The 26,157-nt window shown below is 38.3% G+C and overlaps 1 protein-coding gene across 1 annotated transcript in view; it reads right to left on the bottom strand.

Moving 5' to 3' along the window:
* Positions 1-26,157, bottom strand: part of RGL1 (ral guanine nucleotide dissociation stimulator like 1) — a 231,790-nt gene that overhangs the window by 141,953 nt on the left and 63,680 nt on the right. Inside the window, exon 2 of the mRNA XM_032393204.1 lies at positions 5,721-5,884. Within this exon, the coding sequence (XP_032249095.1) occupies positions 5,721-5,852 (132 nt within the window). The 5' untranslated portion in view covers positions 5,853-5,884. The remainder of the gene's footprint in view (positions 1-5,720; positions 5,885-26,157) is intronic.

The following is a 26,157-nucleotide window of genomic DNA, read 5'->3' as shown; positions in this document are numbered from 1 at the left end:
AATATGATCTCAAGGACAGAGGGTCTAGTTGAAGAGAGAGAATTCCCATCCCGAATAATTCCCCATTGAGCACTGACCAGCACAGTGTAGATGGAAAAGAAAGAGACCAAAGTGGGCTAGAAGGTTTTGAAGTGTTCAAGTAACATTTCTCTCTTTTTTTTTTAAAGATTTTATTTATTCATTCGAGACACAGAGATACAGAGAAACAGGGAGAGCAGGAGCAGGGGGAGAGGCAGAGGGAGAAGCAGGCTCCCCGCTGAGCCAGGAGCCGGACGTGGGGCTCGATCCCAGGACCCTGGGATCATGACCCGAGCCGAAGGCAGATGCTTAACCATCTGAGGCACCCAGGTGCCCCTCGAGTAACATTTCTAAAAAACAAATCCAACCATGTCACTAGCGCCACCTAAAACCCTACATTGATTCCTCAAGACCCACAGGATAATTTCTGAAATTCTGCGTGGAGCACATAAGACTTTTCATTATTTGGTTCCTCTCAGCTTCATCTCTTGCCATTCCTTTTCTGCTATAAATGCTCCAAACTGCAGAACATTCTCTCTAATATACCTTTACACAGTTTTTCCTCTTCCAGGAATATTTTTTCTCTCATTCTTCTTCTGAAATCCCATTTGCTGGGCTAATGTATGCTTTTCCTTTAAGAATGAACTCAAGTGTTAGACTATTATGTGATTAAGAAATCAACTTTTATTGTGTTAAGCCACTTAAATTTTTGACTATATTTGAGACAGCATTAGTGTTACTTTAACTAATATAGGTTATTACTTTAAATGACACAGGGACTAACAGACAAAACGGGGGACTGGCTCAAGAGAGAGAATCTACAGGGAATCCCCACTGCATAAAACTAGGACCCCAAAATATTATTCCCTCTGCATTAAGATGAACCAAGAATGACATGCCCTCCACAACAATACCAGGAAAGTTGCTTATCTTAAAATATGGTGCTGAACAGGAGCAGGGGTGGGTTGGGAAGGGAGGAGTCAATTCCCCTCGGAACTAATTATCACAAATACACCCATCCACAGGTTTTCAGCCTGTATTCACACTGAGTAGTCTGAAAAACTTCAAGCTAAGAATTTACTTTAAAGTCACTTCCAGTTGGTAGTGCTCCCAGAAGTAAATGCAAATTCTCAACAGAGAAAGCTCCCTTCATTTCAAGAAAAATGAACCCACAGTCAAAAATCATAAAACCACAAAAAAACAAAACATCATGTGCAAAAGGCAACAGAAAGAACAAATAGCAAAACAAGATCCACAGTTATTAGAATTGCCAACTCAGAATATAAGACTATTATATTTAATATTGTTGAGAAACACTCCTCCATGAGTCTCTCTTGTTTCTGTATGTCTTGATTTCTGTGCCAAAAGATCAAGGCCTGGCTGATCTTTACCCAGATCATTTTTCAGGCCTGTGTTTGCAGCCTATTGTTAACCTTAAAGGTTAAGGTAATATCTCCCATTAGGAGAAAGTGCAGGCTTACTTACTGTCTACTATAAACTGGAAAGTTCCCCAAAGTCACTGATCCTTTCCTGTGCAGGCAGGTATCTAGGCCCTGGAGGAACTGTGACATAAGGAACCAATAAAAATATGCTAACACTCTGGCTACTATTTCTTCTGTCTCTGAGACAGAGGAGTCTCATGTCTTCTTTCAGTATCTATAACTTTGGCAAGCTAACTTGCAAATAGCATAAGATCTCATAGCCTTCACAGTTCTTGACAAATCGCCTTCAAAAATAAAAAATAGGAATAGAAAGCAAGACATTAAAAAATGACTAGAAAATTTTAGAAAGAACAAAATAGAACTTCTAGAAGTAAAAAATAGAATAATTGAAATTTAAAACTCAATGGTTGAGTTAAAGAGCAGATTAGATAGAACTGAAGAAAGAATTAGTGGATTGTAAAAGAGATCTAAAATTAATCCAAATACAACATAGAGAGGAAAAAAAATATAACCTCCAAAAGAGAGGTTAAGGGACATAAGCAAAGAGTGTGAAAAACAAACATAAATCTTGTTGGAGTTACAGAAGTAAAATGAAGCAAAAGCAATTATTTGAAAAGAAAATTACAGAGATGTTTCCAGACTGATGGAAGACAGCATTCATATATTTGGGAAGCCCTATGAATTCCAAGAGGTTAAATAAAAAGAAACCCACACCTCAACACAGAAGAATGAAACTACAAAACAGCAAAAATGTAGAGAAGATCTAGCTAGTTAGAAAAGACATTATATCCAAAGGAATAAAAAATTAGACTTTTAGCTAGTTTACAACAAAAACAATGGAAGGCAGAGAACAACGGAATATTTTTAATGTACTGAAAGAAAGTAACCTAGAAAGTAAGCCATCTAAACTATCATTCTAAGAATAGGCTCAAAATAAAGGCATCTTCAGACAAAAAGAAAAAAGAAAAGAAAGACTCTTGCTCTAGTTAGACCCTCAGAAAAGTAAATTCTAAAAAGAGAGAGAGAGAAATTATCTAAGATGGAGTGATATACATCAAGAATTGATTAGTAAAGAATGAGATTTTATTTTTTACCAACTAGATTGAAAAAATTAAGAAATCTGACAATTACAAAAGTTGGCAAGGATATAGAATAAGATAAATGTTATGCCCTGCTGGTGGGAGTGTAAATTGGTACTGTTTTGGAAGGCAATACGGCAATAACATGCAGAACATAACTTCCACATACCCAACTACAAAATTCACCTAATAGGTATTAACCTAGAAAGATTCTTACGCATGGAACACTTATACCAGGGCACAGACATGTATAAGGATGTTCTTAGCAGATTGCTCATAATGGCAAAAAACTAAATAATTAAAATGTCCATGAACATAAATATGAATAAATAAATCATGGCATAACCACATAATGGCATATTCTTCAACAGTAAAAATTAATGAATTACTACTAAAAATCTTAGAAACATGTTGAGTGAAAGAAGTGAGTCACCAAAGAAATCAGATCTATGTCATACATATAAGACCAAATAACTAGTTTATTTAACTAAACAATATTGTGTGGGGATACATATATATTCTATAAAAACTTTTAAAAAGGTAAAGAATGATCAAACACAGACTTCAAGAAAATGGTTAACTTTGCAGGGAAAGGAGTCAAGGGGATAGGATGTGGAAGAGTCCACATATGTATTCAACAAATTGGTAAAGTTGTAGTTCTTAAGTTTGCTGTGAACTCACAAGTATCTGTTTTAATATTATACTCTATAACTTATATGTATATTATTTTGTAGATATCAAATATTATAATGTAAAGAAATTAACATTTAACAAAAAAGAAAAGGAAAAGAAAAAACTTCCTTGATCTTAGTTAACGAAAATCTTACAGCAAAGGCGTATAGGATAAAATATTGGTGAAATAGTGAGGGTGAACTATTGAAGCATGCCCGTTAAAGTCAATAATTAGACAAGATATTCACTGGATAGCATAAAGATGTTGATACTCCCCAAATTAATCAACAAACGTATTTCAATCCCAATCAAATTTCCAGCAGACTTTGCTTTTTCTTCGTATTCATGGAACCTAACAAGCTCATCCTAAATTCATATCAAAAATATAAGTTCCAAAAACAGCCAAAACAATTTTTAAAAGCAATAATTCAGTGGAGAGACATGCCCAATTAGATATCCATGTTTCCTTTAAAGCTAAAACAGTTGAGGGAGTATTACATCAACAGAGAGAGTATGTAAAGAAATATGATACATGAGAACATTACCAACTAAAGAAGAAATTATGGACATTCAAAAATGGTGCTGGGATAATTGATTATCCATATGGGAAAATTCATGTTAAAACAATAAAATCCCACTTCAAAACAATCAGATCAGCCAATATTTAAAGGTCTGACAAAATCAGTAACTGATGAAGATACAGAGCAGGGGGAATTCTCATATGCTGCTAGTGGGGATATAAACTCATGTCCTCATCTTGGAAACCAATCTGATAATAACTAGTAAAACTGAAGGTTTTCATACTTTATAATCCAGCAGGCCACTTCCAGGTGTCTATGCTAATGAAATGTACTACACTACCTTGTACTGAAAAAAAACTAAAAGTTAGTAAGAGAACAGATAAACAAATTTGATTCAATCAACAGAATATAAAGAACAGTAAAATGTGAATAAGCTAGAACTACACGTATCAACCACAGAAAACAGATAAGGTAGAAACCAAATGTTAAAAAAAAAAAAAAGGAAGATATAGAAGTAGATATATAGTATAAAACATACAAAATTGAAAAGATGTAAATCAATACTATATATTGGATATGTGGATAACAGGTATGTACCATATATATTGAAATATGCATAAGAATGGTGAATGCCTAATTCAGGAAAGGGATAACCTGGGGGAAAGAGGGAGAAGAATAAAATTGGGTGGCAGAACCAGCACAAGGGTGAGGCAAGCAAGGCACTTCAAAATATAAGGATGCATTAACTCTCAAGTTCGTGCAAATGCAGGACATAAACCTAAGAGTGAGTGCTTCCTTAAATTTTGTGCCCTCGGCACCTCACTTATCTGACCCGCGTCTTGGTCCTATTAGATGGGTTATGTAGAGACCTCAACTGCTCTCTGTGGAGTTTTATTCCTTTAAAAAAAAAAAAAAATCTGTTGGGCAAGTATCCCTACAGAGAGGGTTTACATTTGCTTGGGCAGTATTCTCATGTTTAAGACTGCACTTGTTAAGTTACTTTCTTGAACTGGAATTGTCACGACATGTGGATATTAGACATTTGGACTCCAAACACAAGTGCTGTGAGGACTTGCTATAATGATCTCTCATGGAAGATTCTTTTTCTCTTTACAGAATAACCAGGAAAAAGACATGTGACTGAGCTTGGCAGTGAGCCCCCCTCTCCCATGGCTTTGCATCTTGAGTAGATACCTGTGAGAATAAAGAGAGGGTGGGGGAAAGATTGGAATTTATACCAGGGGTAGTGCCCTGAGCAGTTCTTACTGATTTGGCTCCTGTCTTCTTTCCAAGCCTAGTTTTCAAAGCGTCCCATCAATTCTGTGAGCCTCCCAATATCCTCCAATAATTTCCCATTTTGCTTAAATTAGTCAGAATCAATTTCTGTTCCTTGCAACCAAAGAGCCCTAATGATACACTGAGCCTCATGCTGTCAAACAATGAATCTATATAATTCCACTTGTTATGATTGATCCTTAGGAATTAACTTTCTCACCATGATTTTGTTTCCCATTTAGGATTGGCAGGATTCTACAAGGAGAATGTCTACCTGTATGTTTTAAGCCCTACCTGTCAGTGCCACCTCTTTTGGTTAAATCACTGCAGAGTTATTTTTTTTTTTTTAAGATTTTATTTATTTATTTGAGAGAGAGAGAATGAGAGAGACAGCACATGAGAGGGGGGAGGGTCAGAGGGAGAAGCAGACTCCCTGCCGAGCAGGGAGCCCGATGTGGGACTCGATCCAGGGACTCCAGGATCATGACCTGAGCCGAAGGCAGTCGCTTAACCAACTGAGCCACCCAGGCGCCCACTGCAGAGTTATTAATGTCCAAGGAATACACTCCTAACTTACTGTTCTCCATTCATGGTTGGCCCCTGAATTAAAAATTTGCCAAGCTGGCCTGTGGTGCTCACTACACTAAGAACTAGAGTCTCAAGTCAAAGAAAATCCATCATTGTACCAACTGAGTCATTTAGAGTTGTCTTACCTCCTCTGTCTTTAAAACTTCCCATATCCGAGCATGATCTTCCACCAACCAGTGTCCTGTGCTCTCTACCTTGTTGGAAAGTTTGAATTTAGACACCACTTGCATAGGCTCTCCCACAGGTTTATCCTCCATCTTGAAAGAGCCAGACAGGAGGCATTACGGATCTGTGAGGAAGAATAAAGTGTGATCCAGGTTAAAACATTAATTAGCAAAAAAAAAAAAGAAAGATATGAAAGCAAATTCTCATGCTTGATTTGTGGATAATGAGACCACTGAGGAAGGTGTCACAATAGACATCAACTTTCATGGCCCCTTTTTATATTTTAAATATTCATTATTGTTATTTTAATGCAGGTTTCTAGAGGCAGGGGTGCATTCTGATGAGGTGATAGAAATTTTACAGCAAAGGAAGAAGCATCATCTGCCTATTATCCCTATTTGTCACTGGCCCCCTCAGGAGGCGAGATGGAAATGGGTGGATGTAAGAGAAGCCTGAGTGAAGTTTCTTCGTATTTCCATGCCGTGTGTTGCATGTGGAAGAAGTATTGGCGTCAGGAGTCTTCCTCTTCAAACACCTATTGGGTACTTGTTTATTTGAGGCTCCATGCTAGGCATACACAAATCATTTGGTAGTTTGGCTCTTAACCTTAAGAAGTGTAGTGTCTCGGGCAGAAAGGGTTGTAAACAAGTAATCACAATATGGTATATTACTGCATTGTGTGCTCAGTGCCACAATCATCATTTTTTTCAAACTGCAATGGAAACACAGAGAAATAGTCCCTTAGACATTTGATTAGGTGTGTTACTTTCCTGAGCCTTAGTTTCAGCAGCAGTTGCTGTAAAGACAATATTTTAGAATTGATACCAATTCCATAAAGTCTACTTCCTTGACATCTTTCCATCCGCCCCTGGCTTGTTTGAAATCACATGGTGCCTGCTCCACGCCATCTTGTCCTAAGGAATCTCCTTGCCTCCATTCAAGTCCGCCTAAATCTATCCTTCTCAGGGTAATTTTTTTAAAAAAAGTAAATCTGATAATGATGTCCCACCTACCTAAAACTTTCCCTAGAGAATAAAATCCTAACTCCTCAAAATGGCAACCATAGCCCTCCCTTCCTCCACCATACCCTGCTGCCTCCTCAGCCACTGTTTCAGCCTTCTGAAGGTACATATGCATCTCAAATACATCCAGTACCTTTAGGCTTTGTTTGTGACATCTTCTCCCACCCCCACTCCATGGGAATAAAGCCCCCCTCCTCCTTTGTTACTCCCTCTAGATACTCTGGAAAGATGTCTATTGTGCCACCTGTAACACTTCATTATATTTATTTGCTTTCAACTCTATTTCCACCTTCTGGTCTTTTAAGCATCTTGACACTAGAGATGGCATCATATACAGAGTAAGTACTAAACAAATGTTTGATGAATTAGTTAATTCAGTAAATCATGAGAATCCGATGAAAATGGGGCAGCAGATCCAATATATTCAAATAACAGATGTAAAAGTCAAATTACCTCTTCTCTTTCACCTTTTTATTGATTTATTTACTGGGCTGTAAGGTCTTCATGAGAAAGAGCCAAGTCTAACGTTCATCATGCATCCCCAAGCTGCTAATTGCTCATTAGTTAACAATAGACTAGTTTTCATGGAAATGTCTTCAAGAAATGGAGCACATCTGCAAAAAAGCAGGTCTTATGCTCACATAACCTACTGCCCAAGTAAAAGTAAACAGAAATGAGTATTGATAAGCAGAGCAGCGTTGGTTGGTCAGAGGATTTGAGAAAAGCCTCTTCGGCAGCAGACTTCCTTCTCTGCCTCACGCGCTCCATCTGGAAACCGTGGAGAGAAAGCCATCTGCTTGCAGAGAGCCATGATGAGGAAACTGCTAACCAAAACCACCCCACAGTCCCTACACACATGCAGCACTGAATACAATCCTACTAGGAAGCAGGAAACAAAACCTTCATAATTAATGAACAAAGTTCATGTGAGAGGATATGCTAATAAATGATGCTGACACATACAGGCAAGGAAATAAACAAAGCAAAGTCATGTGGAGGTTTCAGTCCAAAAAAAGGAAATTAAAATAAACAGGCACAATGGAAACCCGCCAGATTAGTAGGGAAGGAAATTCCATCATTGTTATTGGAGATAATACTGTAAACAACAAATAATAAATCAAAACAAAGTGGAAAAACTACAGAAAAGGGTTTGGGCTCTATCCTCTGCCAATCAGGGAAACCTAACTGGACAAAATAGGCGAACTACAAAATCTCAGGGCAAACAATGGAACATCTGTAAGTGTAATGTATCCCGGTGACCCCATGGCTTTCACTCCACTGCTGCCCACAGCTGCTTTCTCATCACTACAGTGTGGGTGAGAGTTGGCAAATTTTCAGTATCGGAGACTGAACTCTAGTGTGTACTGACTTCCCACAGATTGTTCCTTGCCCTGTTTGGGAAGAAGATGCAATTGAATGAGTTGTAAACCATTACAAGGTCCTTGGGAACTAAGGATGGAAGCAGAGAGATAGCCAGCTCCTAGGACGCCCTTCATGCATTTTGAGATCCTCCACCCCATCTGAGACTTGAGGTCTTTTCACCCATCCTCAGTACCTCTCCTCACTCACACACACAAAAACCATATATGCAACATATATTGAGCTCTCATTGCATACCAGCCACCATGCTAAGATTTTCCACGTTATCTCTACACCATACAATGACCCTGTAAGGTAGACTTCACCATTTTACAGCTATGACAAATTAGATGCAAGGCAGCTAAGTAACTTTAAGATGCTGCTGGAAAGCAGTAGAGGTCCCAAGTTTATGCTTTCTCTCCTATGTCAGGTCAGCAGAACTTCAACCCCACACCCCCGACCCCATCACTGGTAGAATGAGACCACCCTCTCCTGCTCTCTCCCCCATGGATTAGAGTTAAAGTGTTAGTGTCTTAGCCAACTGGCCCAGTAGTGCCCACTTGAGAGGCGGTCACGTCTGATGAGTATACAGGGAAGAGTGGGATAGATACAGAGAGGGAAACATCCTGGGAAAATAGATCATTCCTTTTCCTTTTTATTCCCATCTCAACTTCTTTTCTTTTTTTCTGTTTTTTTTTTTTTAAGTACTCTCTACCCCAATGTGGGGCTTGAACGCACAACCCCAAGATCAAGAGTCCCATGCTCCACCGACTGAGCCAGCCAGGTGCCCCACCCCTATCTCAACTTCTGACCAGGGCAGCCTTTATAGGTGTGACCTGCACAGTCACACAGCACCGCATGCTCAGAAGTGTCCCAGGTTTGGTTGACTGCTCCATCATTGTCTTGAACTTCTTAATTTTTGCACAAAAAGCCCTACATTTCATTTTGCACTGGGCCACCAAATTATATAGCTAATCCTACTGCTGACCCACCTTTTTCCTCTTCACATCTAAAGTTCTACTCCATACCTTCTTTAAACAATTCATACATTTATTTATAGGTTTCTCATTTCCCTAAAATGAGCTAGAAGTCTATATAGTGGGGTCATTTTTCATTAGAATTAAAACAAGAGGCATATGTAGACCTTCTTCTACCTCTGATACACTGCATATCTTAGAGTTGAACTCCTGCCTTCTTTCTTAAAACATGTGGTCAAGGCTCACAAGCCAACTTCCAAGCATATACCACTAATATAAGCCCATTCAATGAATAAGATGAAATCACTATAAACCTAAAGGCAGAATCTTCAATTCCACTTAATAATTGGTCTAAGATATCATAAGCCTATGACCTTTTTTTGGGAATCAGTTTTGAAGAACTGTCATCCTAAAATACCTAATACCCAAAACAAAACAAAACAGAACTGTCATCCTAAAATACCTAATACCCAAAACAAAACAAAGCATCTCCTAGATGGTGAGATCACCCTTAAGTTAGAGGTGGGGTAGAGAAAAGAACCTGTATGTAGAGAAAGGCAAATATCTGATCAGAGAACACAGAAGCAAAATTTAGCTCAAAATTGTAAAAAGAAAATTGCTGGAGAAATGCCCTTTCCAATTGTAAGAGGGTCGTGACTGTATACTGTCTCTAATTCATGAAACAGAAAAGTAAAATAAGAACAGGGAAGACAAGTCTGCTGGAATGGAAGACAGATGCTTTCACTTGACACTGAGAAACAACCTGCAGATGAGAAAAGCCATGTGAGGGTTCTTAAGATCACTTTGCTCCAAATCCTAGAGCCCTACCATTCCCACGAAAGCTTAAAGGTTTATGTTTTTTTTTTCAGTTTGGTTAAATCCAAAGACCATCGTCTTTTTTTTTTTTTTAAGAGGGAGAGAGAGAGCACATGAGTGGGATGGTGGGGGAGGGACAGAGGGAGAGGGAGAGAGAGAATCTTAAGCAGGCTCCACACCCAGAGAGGAGCCTGATGCCGCATGAGCCGAAATCAAGAGTTGGAGGCTTAACCGACTCAGCCACCAAGGCGACCCAGGGGCTAATCTTAAAAACATAAGTATTAAGTGATAATCTAAGAACAAAAACATTTGACATTACTAGTGTCTGTTCCTGTGATTTGATAAAAATTATCTATAATTCTCATGAATGCAACCTTTTTGAAGCATGGCTTTAAAAATAAGTGCTAGGGTACAATTTCACTGAAATCTGTATTTATTTTATTAATCCCCATGTTGGCCTTGGTTTGACAAGTCAGTCTTGACTTTATTGAATTTGACTTTCCCTTCTATCTTAGTAAATAATATATGAGACATCCCTCTGTATCATTATCTTTTTTCCCTCCCTCTCCCCTTTCCATTTTTTCAGAAGGAAATATTCAGAACCTACTTAATATTCAGAACCTTACTGGGATGGTTTGGTATTTCTAGCCTTTGTCTAGTAAAGCCATGCTTCTCTTCTGACCCTACAGATTCCATCGTATGCACTGATAATACAGCATTTCTATTTGATTCCCTTACACATACACTCTTGCTTCTGCCTAAAAAAAAAAAAAAAAAAAACCTTTTTATTTTTTACCTCAACTCAGATTTCTTCTCATCTTGAAGATGTCTGGTATTTGCCCTGTTCCAGTCTTTTCCCATGATTACTAGTGTTTCTGCCATTTCTTTCATTCTACCTTTTCTCATCCTCATTCTGCTTCCTAATGAGCTCAGCTTCTGTGCAGATGAGACAGGCTTCCTTACCTCTGGTTATCTTCAACTCTTTCACCCGAACGTCTATGTATCAAGAACAGTCTTTGCATTTTAGTTTTATTTACAGGGTTGAGAATGGCATGGTACAGAGAGCACTGGAATACCAGTCAGAAGACCTGGGTTCAAATCATAAGACTGCAGTAAGTTCTCTATGTAACGCTTGGGCAAACCATTTCACTGTTCTCAGCCTCAGGTTCCTCATCTTTAATATGAATAAATAGACCATAACACCGCTAAGCCCCCTTACAGATATAATAAAATAAAGTACTCACCTCTCCCCGCCAAATATAGAAAGCAAAACTAATGTGCACTGAAGTATTTTTCTAGTAGAACTGAGGGATTTATATTACCAAACACAACAGTAAAAAGCTGTGATTTCTATGGGTCCCTCACATATTGTACTTATTCCCAAATGATGCATGCATTCACGACTCAAAAGTCAAACAGTAGGAAATTATGATAGCCCCTTGGCATTCATGGATTGAACACCTGAGTTGTGACTCTTCAGGAACAATTCAAAATTCTCTAATGTGTAAATCTGCAGAGGCTTTGTAAGGCTGGTGTTTGGATGAGCTCAATGATCCTTAGCATCCAAATCCTGGTTCGGGGGTAGACATCTCTAAGCATGACTGCTACTGTGGTATTCATAAACTGGGGCATCCAAGGAAGTCTGAAGATACAGCCTTCCCAGTTTTGGGGTGCATCATAGTGGTCTCTTCCTTCTGAAAACAGAGACAGAAGCAGCTGTCCAGAATCTAAGATTTCTGCCCAGAAATGGAGACTGGAGCATGGACAGACACCAGACAGGAAGAACTCCAGGGAGTTGTGGCATAGATTTCTAGCGCTGAGCAGCTTTCCTCCTGGAAAAGCAAGCATGTCAGATTGCTTCAGAGCAATACTGAAAAGTCGGCTGTGTTTGAAGTGACAGTTGATGTCAATGTATTAGGAAGGAAACAGATCGTCATTTTCTCCTCCTCTTTGGAAACCCACCAGCACTCTAGTCTCTATAAGGCAATTCACTTAGAGTCTGCATATTGGTTTCTTTTGCTCCTCTCGATTTACTCTGGCCTCCCCCGCTGGACTGCCAGGTCTTTGAGAGACTGAACCTAAACGTATCCTATTCCTTCAATTTTTTTAAAAAAGCTCAATCACCCTTTAAAAAAAATGATTTTATTTTCCTTCCACTAAAAAAGAAAAATACTTCACTGGAATAACAGTTTAAGCATTTACTATTATGATGTATTTTGGAACAAATGTCAATCATTGGGCAACCATTTTCAAAGGAATTTTAATTATGTCCCGTCTTACTGACCACTGAGCAAGGTTGCACAATAGAGGCTATGGAATCAGAATGACTTTCTCTGAGAGCAACTGTCTCCTGTTAAATGTAGAACATTGAAGGAGTGCAAGACATTCCTGCTTCACTCGAATTGAGAGTTTTTAAAGGCTGGTCCATCTGCACTGCAGACTTTATGCGATACCAACCCCCCGCCTCCCCCCCCTCCCCCAACTGATAGTACTTGGCAGAAGTTTTTAATAATAACTCAAAAAAAGAAAAACCCAGACTGAGTTTGTACTACCCTTGTGAACCTCCCTGGAGAAATGTTGCTCTTTGCTCAGCAATTCCTGCTCAGCACAGAAAGCCAACACAAGGAAAACAGCTGGGCTCCCTTCCTGGTCCCCCGATCAGAGTGGGCAGTCTGGAAACAGATCTGCAAAAGCAGACGTGGGGGAGGGAGAGGGACGATACCTAAACAGAATAGAGCCCGAGATCAGGAAGAATCCTTCAGCGTTGTAAGAGAGACAGAAAGAATTCTAAGGAACTGAATTTTTTTATGGTCTGCATTTTTACTACAATAAAAAGCTCAGCGATTCTGTTGCTTGAAAAGCTAAGGAGATGAAACCGTAAATCACATGACCGTCCCAGGCTCAAATGTTTCACAATTCTGTGGACTCCAGCTTTAACTGGCTGAATGAGGGCAAAATGCAAAAACCATCAGGGGAGCATCACACAGTTCAATAATCACAGGCTAATCTTTATCTTCGAGTTGAAGGAAGTCAAGCTGACTCAGGTCGGAGTCATTCTTTAGGTACCAACAATAACCACAGCAATGCCGTGGCGAGGTAGCATTCACAGTGCCAGGCCCTGGACTTGCCCATCACGAGCATCAGTGCATCCTCACAGCAGCCTAGGAAAAGCTCAGATCAAGTGAGATGAAGGAACAAGCCTAGAGTTTCTGTCGAGCCCTCCGGACCCCAGAGCTGGGTCTTTACCGAGACACATGCTGCCACACCATAATCGCCTGGGTTCCACTTACAAAAGGTGAAAAATCTGAATTCGCAGGAATCTGAGCTCTTGAAAGGATTCGGAGGTGGGCTTCTCATAAGAGCAATGCCAAAAGCTGAAAATATTACATTCAGGGAAGGAAGTCTGTCGAGTTTATCAGTTAACACACAAGATCATTTTAACTAACTTCCAAGGAGACTGGCCTTTCCACATCTCGGGTTAAAGAGCAGTCTGTTCTCAATCTTTTACTTGACTAAAAACAGAAGTCTAATCTACTTAATTACAGTCACTTTACTAGGCTATAGGATAACAGCAGGTCCTGGGGGGGTGGGGATCTCTTTTAAGAAAACACTTCTGGGAGAAGCATGGACAGTGACCTGGCACTAGGCCAATCCTTATTCTCTTTCTTAGTCTCTAAGCAGCAAGGACACCATGACTTTTCCAAATACAATGTATTCTCCCCCCCCATATATTCTTAATTACAACTCTTCTTTCATTAGATCAGATAACATCTTGCCCCACATGAACGACTCTGATTAGTTTCATATAGTAATGATTAAATCTCGTTGGTACTGCTAAATACCCAGACACCAATTTGCTAGACTAACTAGGTACAGGAAGCTTTATAATGAGGGCAGCATCTTCATTTTCATCTAACTATGTTGTTTCTTCCCTGATCTTGACCTTTAAAAGCATAAATGCCCGTAAGTGAGGCTAAGGCCGAAGGAATGGGTCCAATATTCATCCAGCATGGGGGAGGGAGGGATCTCTGTGTGTTGTGTTAGGGAGACTTCTCCCATTGGCTCACATTGTTTACTTTCTTCTCAGCTTTTTTGGTCTGTACCCACAATATAACATGGTAAACTTATCCCATATGGGATCAAAAACTCAATGACCCAAATGGACACAGAAACATTAAAGAGACAACGAAATGGAGGAGAAACCCCTAGAGATGCTGCTTCCTGACTCTTGACTCTTGCATAGATCTAGTGGGCTTGTCCCCTGGTGATCTGTGTGTCCTGAGCGAACGCAACAAAAAGTCGAAGCTATTACCTTCTGGAATTCCAAGAAACCCTCCCAAAGACTTGAGCTTGCTGTAGCATAATGACATTTTTATCAGGAAAGGCAGCGATGTTGGTCATGTTTCATGTACATTGGAAAAGATGCAATCATTATTTTCGAATATTTTTATTCAATATATTCAACTGTTTTCAGTCTTTTAGTGAACTCAGTGAGGCCGCTCAACTTCTCTGTTTCTTCCATGTTTGTTTTGTCTCATGTCAAGCTCTGTACCCACATGCCATAGACGAATGGTCCTGCATTTGTGGGTATGTGTATTGGTTTCCAGGCTGCTATAGAACTTACCCTCTATATAGTAGTCACTAAGGATAAAAATAGTCACTAAGGATAAAACGCTCACATTATTTTGGAGTGAACCAAAAGATCTGAAGCCTAAATGAGACAAACCTAAAACCAAATTCTATTCCCAAATCCCAAACAAATTTCCAAAACATATTTGAAAACTAATTTGCATGGCAAGAGTCAGGAGTGTTTTCAACTCAGCTTGTGGGGAAGGCCTTGCTGGGATAGATTAAATAGTTACTGAAGTTGAGCCTACTTTTTCTTTAAAATTGCAACCATTCCCAGCAGAGCCAAGCCTGGATTTCTCATCAGGCCTTCAGAACAGCACCAGCCATCCATCACCGACTTTTCAAAGGCTGCACTAAATGCCTTGTGTACCTCTGCCGGGTTTCTGCGTTTGGTCCGAGGTTACGTTTTCACTAAGGCCAAGGAAGGGTTAGAGCTTTGACAGATGTAGTCGTGGTCTGATTGGCCCATTTTATCTGCCCTTTTACGGACACATAGGGTATTTCAGAGCCGAATTTGTGAAATGTCTCCATTTTGAGAGCAGTAAATGAGGGCTGGATGGAATGTGGGGCTTGAGAACTCTGTTCTCTATGGTTCTAGTTTCAGAGGCACTGAATCCACCACGGCATCTGTCTGAGGAGAAAAAGGGTCATTTCCTTCTGTATCACTGTTCCATTCCAACTGGGTTGTAGTTTCTTTTCTCTTTCTTTTATTTTTCCCTTCTTAAACTTTCACAGGACTTTCCACTTCCCCTGGTGTTTGCATTGACCACAGCTTGACCTTGCTATTTCCAATAAACCAAAGTAGAAACTGAATGAGATGGTGTCTTGGATTCAGACCTCTTAGCATGATAGCAATTGTGCAAATATACCACTCAGCATCCCCGATTTCCTAGCTGAGGGGTCGATGGGCCGATATGACTCACCACAGCAAGTGGCGACTTCCAGGGAATATGATGGTCAGGTTGCTTTGACCCCGCTCAGCACGGTGCTATGCGCAGGAGGGAAGGGAAGTCCGTAGCATTTTACTTGGCTAGAGCCTAATCATTGGGCCAGGTGTATATGAGGCAGGGACACAAAAGATCAATAAACCTAGGAACTAACTCCTTTTACCAGCCTACGTGCTTGCAGTTCTGAATCCAAATCACTGCGAAGTCCGTAATCACAGGAAGAGAAAAAGAAAGATTTCAAAAGGATAGGATACATCTCACAGATACATTTCCAAATGCTGGATAAGTGTTAGATATGCACAAGTGCATTACAGTGAGAGCTCTGTGAGCCAAGTATTAATTCCCCGTTAGAAGACACTGAAGCCCCGCAGAGTTAAGGGAACTGCCCAGGATCACACAGCAGAATGCAAATTTGAAAACAGATCTGTCTGGCTCCGAACACAGCTACCCTTTCCATTCTGGCGTGGCGCTTCCCAAATTTCACAGACTTGTGGCCATGTTAACTTTTAGCTTTGTAACTTTAATGCTTAAAGAGAAACACTACCTCTTTGCCCTCAGGTTGCAGGGGAAAGCCAAGAGGGTTATTAGAATTTGTTTCCTTATCTATGCTTCCTTATCTGCCAAAGCTGAGAGTCAGCTTCTTCCTCCCTCCTTTCCAGTCCCCTCTGCCGCCTCTTCCACTTTCTCGGGTGCCGAACATGCTCCCCCAGCCCTGCCCTTCCAGACTTAAACAACTATTTCCCTATTTTTAAAAAGTGGCAGAAAACAGAAGCAAAAAATTGACTTTGTCATTTCTTTCACTTCTCATTCACATATGTAAATTTTTGCTACAAAAGTATGGTGATCTGTAGTCCAAGTTGTTTTTTTTTAAGACTCTCTTTAAAACAACATATGGAACCTATTACAGTACTCACTGACTTCTTCACTTTTGCTTCTGCTCTGGAGGGTGATGGGTTTATGATTTACAGCTCAAGTGAATGCAGTTCTTGGGTTCATTGCCCCAGTTTGATTGTGGTTGACATTGATTCTGGATACCAGAGAGATTTTAATTGTTAACTTTATTGTAGACTGAAAAGTGATTTACATGCTAGTGAAGCTTAAGCTGGCTCAGAATCTCAACTTCTATATGCTCAGTCCATTTCTGCACTGCAGGCTGGACCACAAGAAAATATGGGGTTTTCTTCTTTTATTCTTTTGTGTGCCCTAAAAAGGAATCTCAAGCTAGTTACTTTATAGCTATAACATCACAAGAAGGATGAAGTATGGTGAAATCAGCCCAAATAATTTTCAGGTCTTCCTTGAGAACTAAGTGCATCGATTAAGTCGGCCTAGAAATCTGTCAACAGGCTGCCTGGGTGAAGGTTGATTAACTCTCTCTCTCCTTCTGTCTCCTTGCCACAGACCTCCAGAGTTGTTTAGATTCTACTCCATTTCCTACTGGACCAATTCGTCAAGAATAAGTGCTGTATTCTCCAAGTTAGAAGCTGGCAACGCTAGCCTTCCATGAGTAACGGGCTGCCATAGCTGGTCTCACGTAACCAAAAAGGAAATTGAAATAGAAAGGCAGGACTTCGCATACACTCAAGCAGCACATTCGCAGGGACATCAATTTTAAATATAAGAGTCTCTGATGTTTTAGTCTGAGCCACTGAGCCAATCTAACACACTCTCCTTTTCTCCACCTTTATCTCAGGGAGTGGTAGTGAAGTCAATAAACTTCTTCACGATCCTCTTTGCTGGGCCAGACCATGGGCACACTTTCCTCTGGGTCCAGCTTGGGACTTCCAGTGGAGGGCCCCTGTCTCTTGGTCTCAGCCAGTGTGTAAGGGGGAAGTTACTTTGTATCACAGGCCAAACAGTTAAAATCTTGCTTCATTTGAATTATAATGACCTTCTAGGGCCATGCACCACAGATGTTAAGAAAGTTTCGCACGTGTTGCTCCCAGTGGGTCATGACTTGTATACCTGTTCCAAGAAAAAAAAACGATCCAGAAAGAAAGAAGGAAAGACGCATCAGTGAGATTCCCCCCAGGGGAGAAAGATCCACCACATCTCCACTCCACAAAGCTGCGGGCAGGTCCCAACAATTGGTGTCCTACTCCAGTGAGTCCAAAGCAGGCTGAACACACCCCACTTATTACCCAAGACGATGTACTGATGTGCAGGAAAAAAATAACTACTTTGATTTATATGTTTATCTCATCTTTTTTTCCATTTTGTATGTTTTATAATATTTATAAATGTTAGAATAATAGTGCATGTATGCAATTTATAAGTAATTGTGTATCTATTGAAGGATACTCAAAAATATTGTACTGAGTAGACTACTCCACCAAAACATTTTCAAAATTACTGCCTTCCACAAATAAAGCATCCACTTCCATACCTCTTAACTCACTACAGAAACTTTCTCTTCCTCATGAAGCTCCTATTTCTACCAATGGCAATACCATCCACCCAAATACCCAAGCTAGCAATCTCAGAGTCATCCTCAAATGCTCCATATCCAAGGGGTCACCAAATCCTATTAACTACTTCTTTGAGGCATCTCAGGCTAGAGCCTCCTCTATATGCCAGCCACCCTCCTTGATGTATACTTCCATTATCTCTGGGTTGAACCAGTGAAAGAGCCAAGTTACTAGACTCTCTGCACCTTGACTCTTCCTGGTCATTCTCCATACTATCACCAGAGTAGTTTCCCTAAAAATCTTTTTTAGAAAATTGCCCTGCTTAGGAACTTGCAATAGGAATGCACCAATAGGAGAGAGTTCAAGGCTCCTATTCCAGTTTGTCATATGGCTATATCCTGACCTTCAAGTCGTATCTTCACCTTGGCCCAACCCCAGTTCCCTACTCTCTCATATCACTGTTCTCCAAATAGGGCCCTTTCATACCTTTGTTATGTGGTAACTTCAACTCAGAATATTCCACCCCCCTACCCCATCCCCTTCTCTTTGTCTTTGTTACAGCAGCTGAATCTATATCCTTCTAATATAATGCTTTTAATTGTTCGGCATACACATGCCTGATACTGTGACACATTATTCATGGCACCCTGTTTTGATATAGAGAGTAAGTAAGAGAGCCATGATTCCAATCTCTCTCTCTCTTGTTCTAAGGTACATGATTTTAACCACTGGGCATTAAATTTAAAGCAAATGTAAATATCACCCCCAAACCCACTGGGGAGAGTTAATGACTCTCCCTGTGTAAGTTGTTCATAGTTTTATCACAGCATTTACAATACTGTATTTTAGTTTGTACCCTAGGAGACTGAGCTCTTAGAGGTCAAGGACTATTTGTACTCCCCTTCATATGTTGAGTACCTAATGCATGCTGGCCCATATGAGGGGTTCAATAAATATTTGTTGAATAAATCAACTTACAAATCTTTGGTCCCTCCTCAATCCTTACTTTCCCCCCCTCAATCCACTATGCCCCATCACAACCTAAATATAAATGCAAAAGGCACAGGAATGTCTGACACAGTACTCAATACAGAAAAAGGCTTTATACAATGATGAAATTGTCAACACCATTATAAAGTTTCCCTACAAGAACTTGTCCTCAAAAACAAAGCAACCACTACACACAAGAACAGTTTTAATGAGGTATAATTTACCTGTCTCATGTTAAAGATGTATTCTATGACTTTTGACAAATGTATATACCCTGTTATTCCAAAATCAAAATATAGAACATTTCCCTCACCACAAAAGGTCATTCCTTTAGGCCTTTTCCAAGCTGATCTTACCCCATCACTGTACCCAGGCAACCACAGATCTGCCTTCTGTAAATACATGGTACATTTTTCTTTTGGAGTTTCATGTCATTGAATATCATACAATATCTATACCTTTTTAACTGACTTCTTTCCCTTATCATACCTATTTTGAGATTGATCCACATTGTTGTGGTCTAAGTAGTTCCTTCACTTATACTGCTGAATAATATACTGTTCAATATTTTATTTATACATTTACCTGTTGGTGGACATTTATGTTGTTTCCAGTTTGGGTTACTTTAGATAAAAGTCGAGGAACATTTGTGTACAATCTTTTTGTGGTCATATGGCTTCATGTCTCTTAAATACCTAAGTGTGGAATTGTTTGATCATGGGGTAAGTATGTGTTTAACTTTATGAGAAATTGTCAAAATTCTTTTCCAAAATGGTTATAAAATTTTATATTCCCATCAACAGTGTATGAGAGTTCCAGTTGCATCATAACCTCACCAACAATTGGCATTTTCAGTCATTTTAATTTTCTTCACTCTAATGTTCTTTTCTTCTTTTTTGAGAGAGAGAGAAAGAGCTCAGTGGGGAGGGGCAGAGAGAGTCTTAAGCAGACTCCGCACTGAGCACAGAGCCTAACAAGGGGCTCAATCCTACAATGCTGAGATCACAACCTGAGCTGGAACTAAGAGTCACACGCTCAACTGATTGCACCACCCAGGTGATCCCACTCTAATGCTCTAATGGATGTACAGTAATATCACATTTGTGATTTTAATGTTCTTTCCCTAATGATAAGTGATATTGAGCATCTTTTCGTGGATATACTGGCTGCCTGTATATCTTCTTTGGTAAAGAGTTTATTCAAATTTGTCCATTTTTAGAGACTTTTTATTGATTCTATTAGCAAATTTTAAGAGTTCTTTATATATTCTGGAAAGCAGTCCTTTGTCAGATATATATATTGATAATATTTCCTCCCAGTCTGAAGTTTGCTTTTACATTTTCTTACCCTGCCTTATGAGCAGCAAAAATTTTCAATTTTGATGTAGCCCAACTCAAACGTTTTATGTTTAAACTTTTTGTGTCCTAAGAAATCTTTGCCTACACAAAGGTTACAAAGTTTCTTCTAGAAGTTTTATAGTTTTAGCATTTACATTTAGGATTATGATCCAGTTCAAGTTAATCTTTGTGTGTGATAAAGAGTTGAGGTTCATTTTTTTTATGTTGATAATAAGTTGGCTTCAGACCATTTGTTGAAAAAGTAATCCTTTCCGTATGGAATTACCTTGGCATCTTTGTTGACAATCAGTTGACCATACATACATACATACATGGGTTTATTTTTTAACTCTCTGTTGTGTTTCATTGATCTATGTACCTGAATTTACACCAATAGCTCACTATCTTGATTAACTGCAGCTTTGTAGTAAGTGTCAAAATCAGTAAGTGTAACTCCTCTAACTTTATTCTTTTGCAAAACTGTTTTGGTTATTCTAGGCATTTAAATTTTCAAACAAGTTCTAGAACCAGCTTGGAAATTTCTACAAGAAAGCTTCCTAGAATTTTTATTGAGATCTCATTGAATCTATAACTCAACTTGAGAGAAGTAACGTTTTAATAATACTGATTCAATAGCAATACTGACTTTATTGGGATTTCATTGAATCTAGAAATCAATTTGGAGAGAACTGAAATTATAACAATACTAAGTTTTCTCAGCTGTAAACTTAGTAAATCAATTCACCTAGGTTTTCTTTAATTTCTCATAGAAATATCTCTAGTTCTCAGGGTAGAGGTTTCATGTATTTCATGTTTTGGGGATGCTACTGCAAATGATATTGTCTTACTTTTTATTCCAATTTCTATTTGTTTATTGCTAATATACAGAAATGCAACTGATTTTTGCATATTGATTTTGTACCCTGAGATCTTTCTAAAATTATTACTAGTTCTAGCAGGTTTTTTTGTAGATAGGGAAGATTTGCAGCATGCTTGATCATGTCATCTGTGAATAGAGATGATTTTACTTGTAGCTTTCTAATTTGTATACTCTTTATTTCTTTTCCTTGTCTTACTGTACTGGTGAGAATGTCCAGTAGAATTTTGATTAGAAGTGAAGAGAGTGAATGAACATCCTTGTCTTGTTCTTGAGCTTAGGGCAAAATCATTCAGGTCCACCAGTGATATTTAGTAATAGTTTGTATTTTTTTTTTAACAGCTTTATTGAGATATAATTCACATGCCACAAAATTCAACCATTTAAAGTACACAATTCAGTGGCTTTAGTATATTCATAGAGGTGTGCAATCATCAGCCTTTTATCAGATTGTGGAGGTTCCCTTCTATTCCTGGTTTGATGAGAGATTATTATTATGAATGGATGTTGATTTTTTTCAAAAGCTTTTCTTGCTTCAATCAAAATGACCATATAGTTTTTCTCCTCTATTGTAGTAATAAGATGAACTACATTAATTACTTTTTATTGTTAATCAACCTTATATTCCTGGGACAAGCACTATTTAATCATGATGTATTATGCTTTTTATATATTTCATTTTTGGTTTGCTAATATTTTGCTAAAGATTTATGATTCATTTATTCATTTTCTTTTTTTTTTAAGATTTTATTTATTTGAGAGAGAGAGAGTGTGCCAGAAAGTGGCAGAGGGAGAGACAGAAACAGACTCCCCACTGAGCAGGGAGCCTGATGTGGGGCTCGATCCCAGGACCCTGGGATCATGACCTGAGCCGAAGGCAGGCGCTTAACCAGCTGAGCCACCCAGGCACCCCTAGTGATTCATTTTCATGAGAGATGTTGGGCTGTAGTTTTCTTATAATATTTTTGTCTGACATTGATATCAGGATAACGCAGGCCTCATAAAATGAGATGAGAAGCGTTTCTCCTGCTATATTCTCAAAACAAGTTTATGTAGGATTGGTGGTTTTTCTACCTTGAGTGGTTTTTTTTAAAGATTTATTTATTTGTTTTAGAGAGAAAGAGAGCATAAGCTGCAGAGGAAGAGGGTAAGAGCAACCAAGAGTCAGATGCTTAACCGATTGCACCACCCAGGCTCCTGTCTTCCTTGAGTGTTTGATGCAATTCACCAGTTAAGACATCTGGGCCCACAAATTTCTTTGTAGGAAGGTTTCTAATTGTGAATTAATGTCTTTAATTGATATTTAGATTTCCTATTGATTTCTGAAATAGAATAGAATATAAATTCTTTCAAGGAATTTGTGTATTTCATACAGGCTGCGGAGTTCACTGGCATCAAGTTGTTTGTAACACTCCATTGGTTACCCTTTCAATGTGTGTAGAATCTTAGAGATAGCCCCCTTTTCATTACTGATATTGGTAATATATGTATCCTTTTTGTTTCTTGATTAATACAATTAGAGGTTTATTTATTTTATTGGTCTTTTCAAAGAATCAGCTTTTGATTTCATTGATGTTCTTTATTATTTTTCTGTGTTTTATTTCATTGATTTATTATTTGTTCCCTACTGATTTGGGGTTTAATTTTCTCCTGTATTTCTAGCTTAAGGTTGAAGCTTAGACTGATGCATGTAGAGATTTATCCTTTTGTAATATAAGCTTTAAACCTATACATTTCCCTTTAAATTGCATTTCACAAATTTTGGTAATGTGAGTTTTCTTTACATTCAGCCCAAAATATTTCCAACTTTTGTGTAATTTCTTCTTTGAACTATACATCATTTAGAACTATGCTGCTTAATTTCCAAATGTTTTGGGATTTTTTGGGGTATCTTTCTATTACTTATTTCTAATTTAATTTATTGTGATCAGAGAACATACTACATATGATTTTAATCATTTAAAATTCCTGGAGAGGGACACCTGGTGGCTCAGTCAGTTAAGCCTGAGCCTTTGGCTCAGGTCATGATCCCAGGGTCCTGGGATCGAGCCCCCGCCCGTGTCAGGCTCCCTACTCAGCGGGGAGTCTGCTTCTCCCTCTCCCTCTGCCTGCTGCTCCCTCTGCTTGTGCTCTCTCTCTCTCTCTGTCAAATAAATAAAATCGTTAAAGATAGATAAATAAATAAATAAATAATAAATAAATAAATAAAATTCCTGGAGACTTTTTAATGACTAAGCATGTGGTCTATCTTGGTAGATGTTCCCTAGATATTAGAAAAGAATCTGTATTTTGCATTTGCTGCGTGGAATGTTCTATAAATGTCGATTAGTCCACGCTGATTGAAATGTCATTTAAATCTTCCACATCCCTATTTATTTTCTGTCTGCCTGTTCTACCAATTACTGAAAAGAGTTCTGAAAACTGCAACTATAATTGTAGATTTCTCTTTTTCTCTTTTCAGATCTGTTGGTGCTTCAAACATTTTGAAGTCAGTTAATAGGTGCATACATATTTAGAATTGCTATGCTTTCTTGATTTATTGACCCCTTTATCATTGTGAAATATCCCTGTTTATTCCTGGTAATATTCCTATTCTGAAGTCTACTTTTTCTATTAATTTAGTTAAAACACCTTTATCTTTTCCCAACCTCTCCCTTTTAATTTGTATCTTTATATATAGACAGAAAAAATTTTTTGATTTTATTTTATGTTATGTTAGTCACCATACATTACATCATTAGTTTTTGATGTAGTGTTCCATGAGTCATTGTTTGCGTATAACACCCAGTGCTCCATGCAGTACATGCCCTCTTTAATACCCATCACCAGGCTAACCCATCACCCTATCCCCCTCCCCTCTAGAACCCTCAGTTTGTTTCTCAGAGTCCACAGTCTCTCACGGTCATATAGACAGAACTTTTTACAGACCACATACAACTGGGATTTTTACAATCTAATCTAACAACCTCTGGCTTTTTGGTGCAGAGTTTAGACCATTTACATTTAATGAAATTACTGACAGGGTTGTGTTTAAACCTACCATCTTGCTATTGTTTAGCTATTTATCTCATCTATTCTTTGTTTTTCTCCCTATTTTCCTGCTTTCTTTTTGATTGAGTACTTTTTTAATTCCATTTTATCACAACCATTGGTTTGTTTAACTATATCTCTTAATTTCTAAAGGTTCATCTAGGATTTACAATATGCATCTTTATATCTGTCTATCTTAAAATAATATTATGCTGCTTCACATACAATGTGAGAATACTGGGATAATATACCTCCATTTCCCTATCTTGTCCTTTATGCTATTGTTGTCATACATTTTGCTTTTTCCTATGTTGTAAATCCCTCAATATATTATTATTATTGGTTTAAGCAGCCAATTATCTTTTAAGAAATTTTAAAATAATGAGAAAACTTCTTCCTCATGTTTTCAGAGCTCTTTATCCCTTTATGTAGATCTACATTTTCTGCAGGTATCATTTTCCTTCTACCTGAAGAACTATAGATCTTGTAGTGCAGGTCTGCTGGCCACAAACTCCTATAGCTTTTTTTGTATGAAAAAAGCTTTTATTTTATCTTCATGTTTTAAAGGTATTTTCACTGAGTCTAGAATTCTAGGTTGACAAACTTTTATCTAGCACTTTAAGGATATACTACTATCTTCTGACTTGCATAGTTTCTGAAGAAAAGTCTACTGTAATTCTTATCTTTTGTTCCTCTGCATATGTCCATCCCTTTTTCCCCTCTATCTACCTTTAAGATTTTTCTCAGAAACAGTAGCTTTCTGTGGTTTGATTATGAGGTTCTTGGTGTGTGGTTTTTGTAGTATGTATTTGGCTTATGTATGTTTGCTGAGTTCCTTCAATCTGAGTTTATATTTTTCATAAAATTGGGAAAATCTTTGGTCATTATTCTTTAGATATTATTTCTGTTCTCTTTTTCTCTCTCTCCTACTTCTAAAGATTCTAGTTACATGTTAGTCAATTTGATATCTCCCCACAGGTCTATTTTTCTTAATTCTTTTGTCTCTTTGTATTAGCTTCATTTTGGATAGATCCTATTGCTATGCTGTCAAAAGGTTCTATTGTTTTATCTTCAACTTTCATTTATCTTTCTTTTAATGTCATGTCTGTTCTATTGTTAATCCCTTTTATCAAGTAAAATTTTCATTTCAGATAAAAAGTCCCCTTTAGTTTCTTTGCATGTTTTCCTTTTCTCATCTCATCCTGTCCATATTTTCAATTTAATAATTGATCCTAATGAGTGTATTTATAATACCTATTTTCATGTTTTTGTCTGCTAGTTTTATTATCTCTGTCATCTTTAAGCTTGTTGATATTGACTGATTTTTTCTCCTGGCTTTGGGTCACATTTTCCTGCTTTTTTTGCATGTCTTACAATTTTTTCTTAGATGCTAAACATTGTAAATTTTGCATCGTTAAGTGCTAGGTTTTGTTTAACTCCTTTAAAAAATGTTGGACATTGCTCTGACAGGAAATTAAGTCTCTTGTGGATTAGTTTGATTCTCCTCATGCTTATTTTTAAGCTTTTTAGTGTAGGTCTAGGTTATTCTTTACTCTAGGGCTATTTTAGCCCCCCAACTAATGTTCAAGCCTTACAAGGTCTCTATTAAATGTTCTACATGTGGAATGAGATCTCTCTTTCTCTCTCTCTCTCGTGTTGGTAAAAACTTAAATTATTCTTGGTCTTGTTTGACCTTTAGAATTGTTCAGCTTACATACACCTAAAAATTTTTTCTTTGCCAGAAGTTTCACCCTACACTTGTACAAATTTCTATTTAGTCAAAGACTCAAGGGGACCCATGTGGAGATTTCTGATGCTCTTTCTTAGCATAGCTCCCTCCCTCCCAGTATTCTGTCTCATAAAGTCTGGCTGTCTCAACCCACCTGAAATCTAATCTCTGTCTTATCAATTCTGCAAAATGCAGGGTTCTGTTTGGTAGTTTTTGTCAACACTTCATCTGATAGTATTCAACTACCTGGTGTTTTTTGCTCTTGGGAAATTTTTC

This window comes from Phoca vitulina, unplaced genomic scaffold (assembly GCF_004348235.1).
Source record: "Phoca vitulina isolate PV1807 unplaced genomic scaffold, GSC_HSeal_1.0 scaffold71, whole genome shotgun sequence".
Lineage (NCBI taxonomy): Eukaryota > Metazoa > Chordata > Mammalia > Carnivora > Phocidae > Phoca > Phoca vitulina.
The sequence above is the reverse complement of the archived record's forward strand: the minus strand, read 5'-3'. Positions and strand labels throughout refer to the sequence as shown.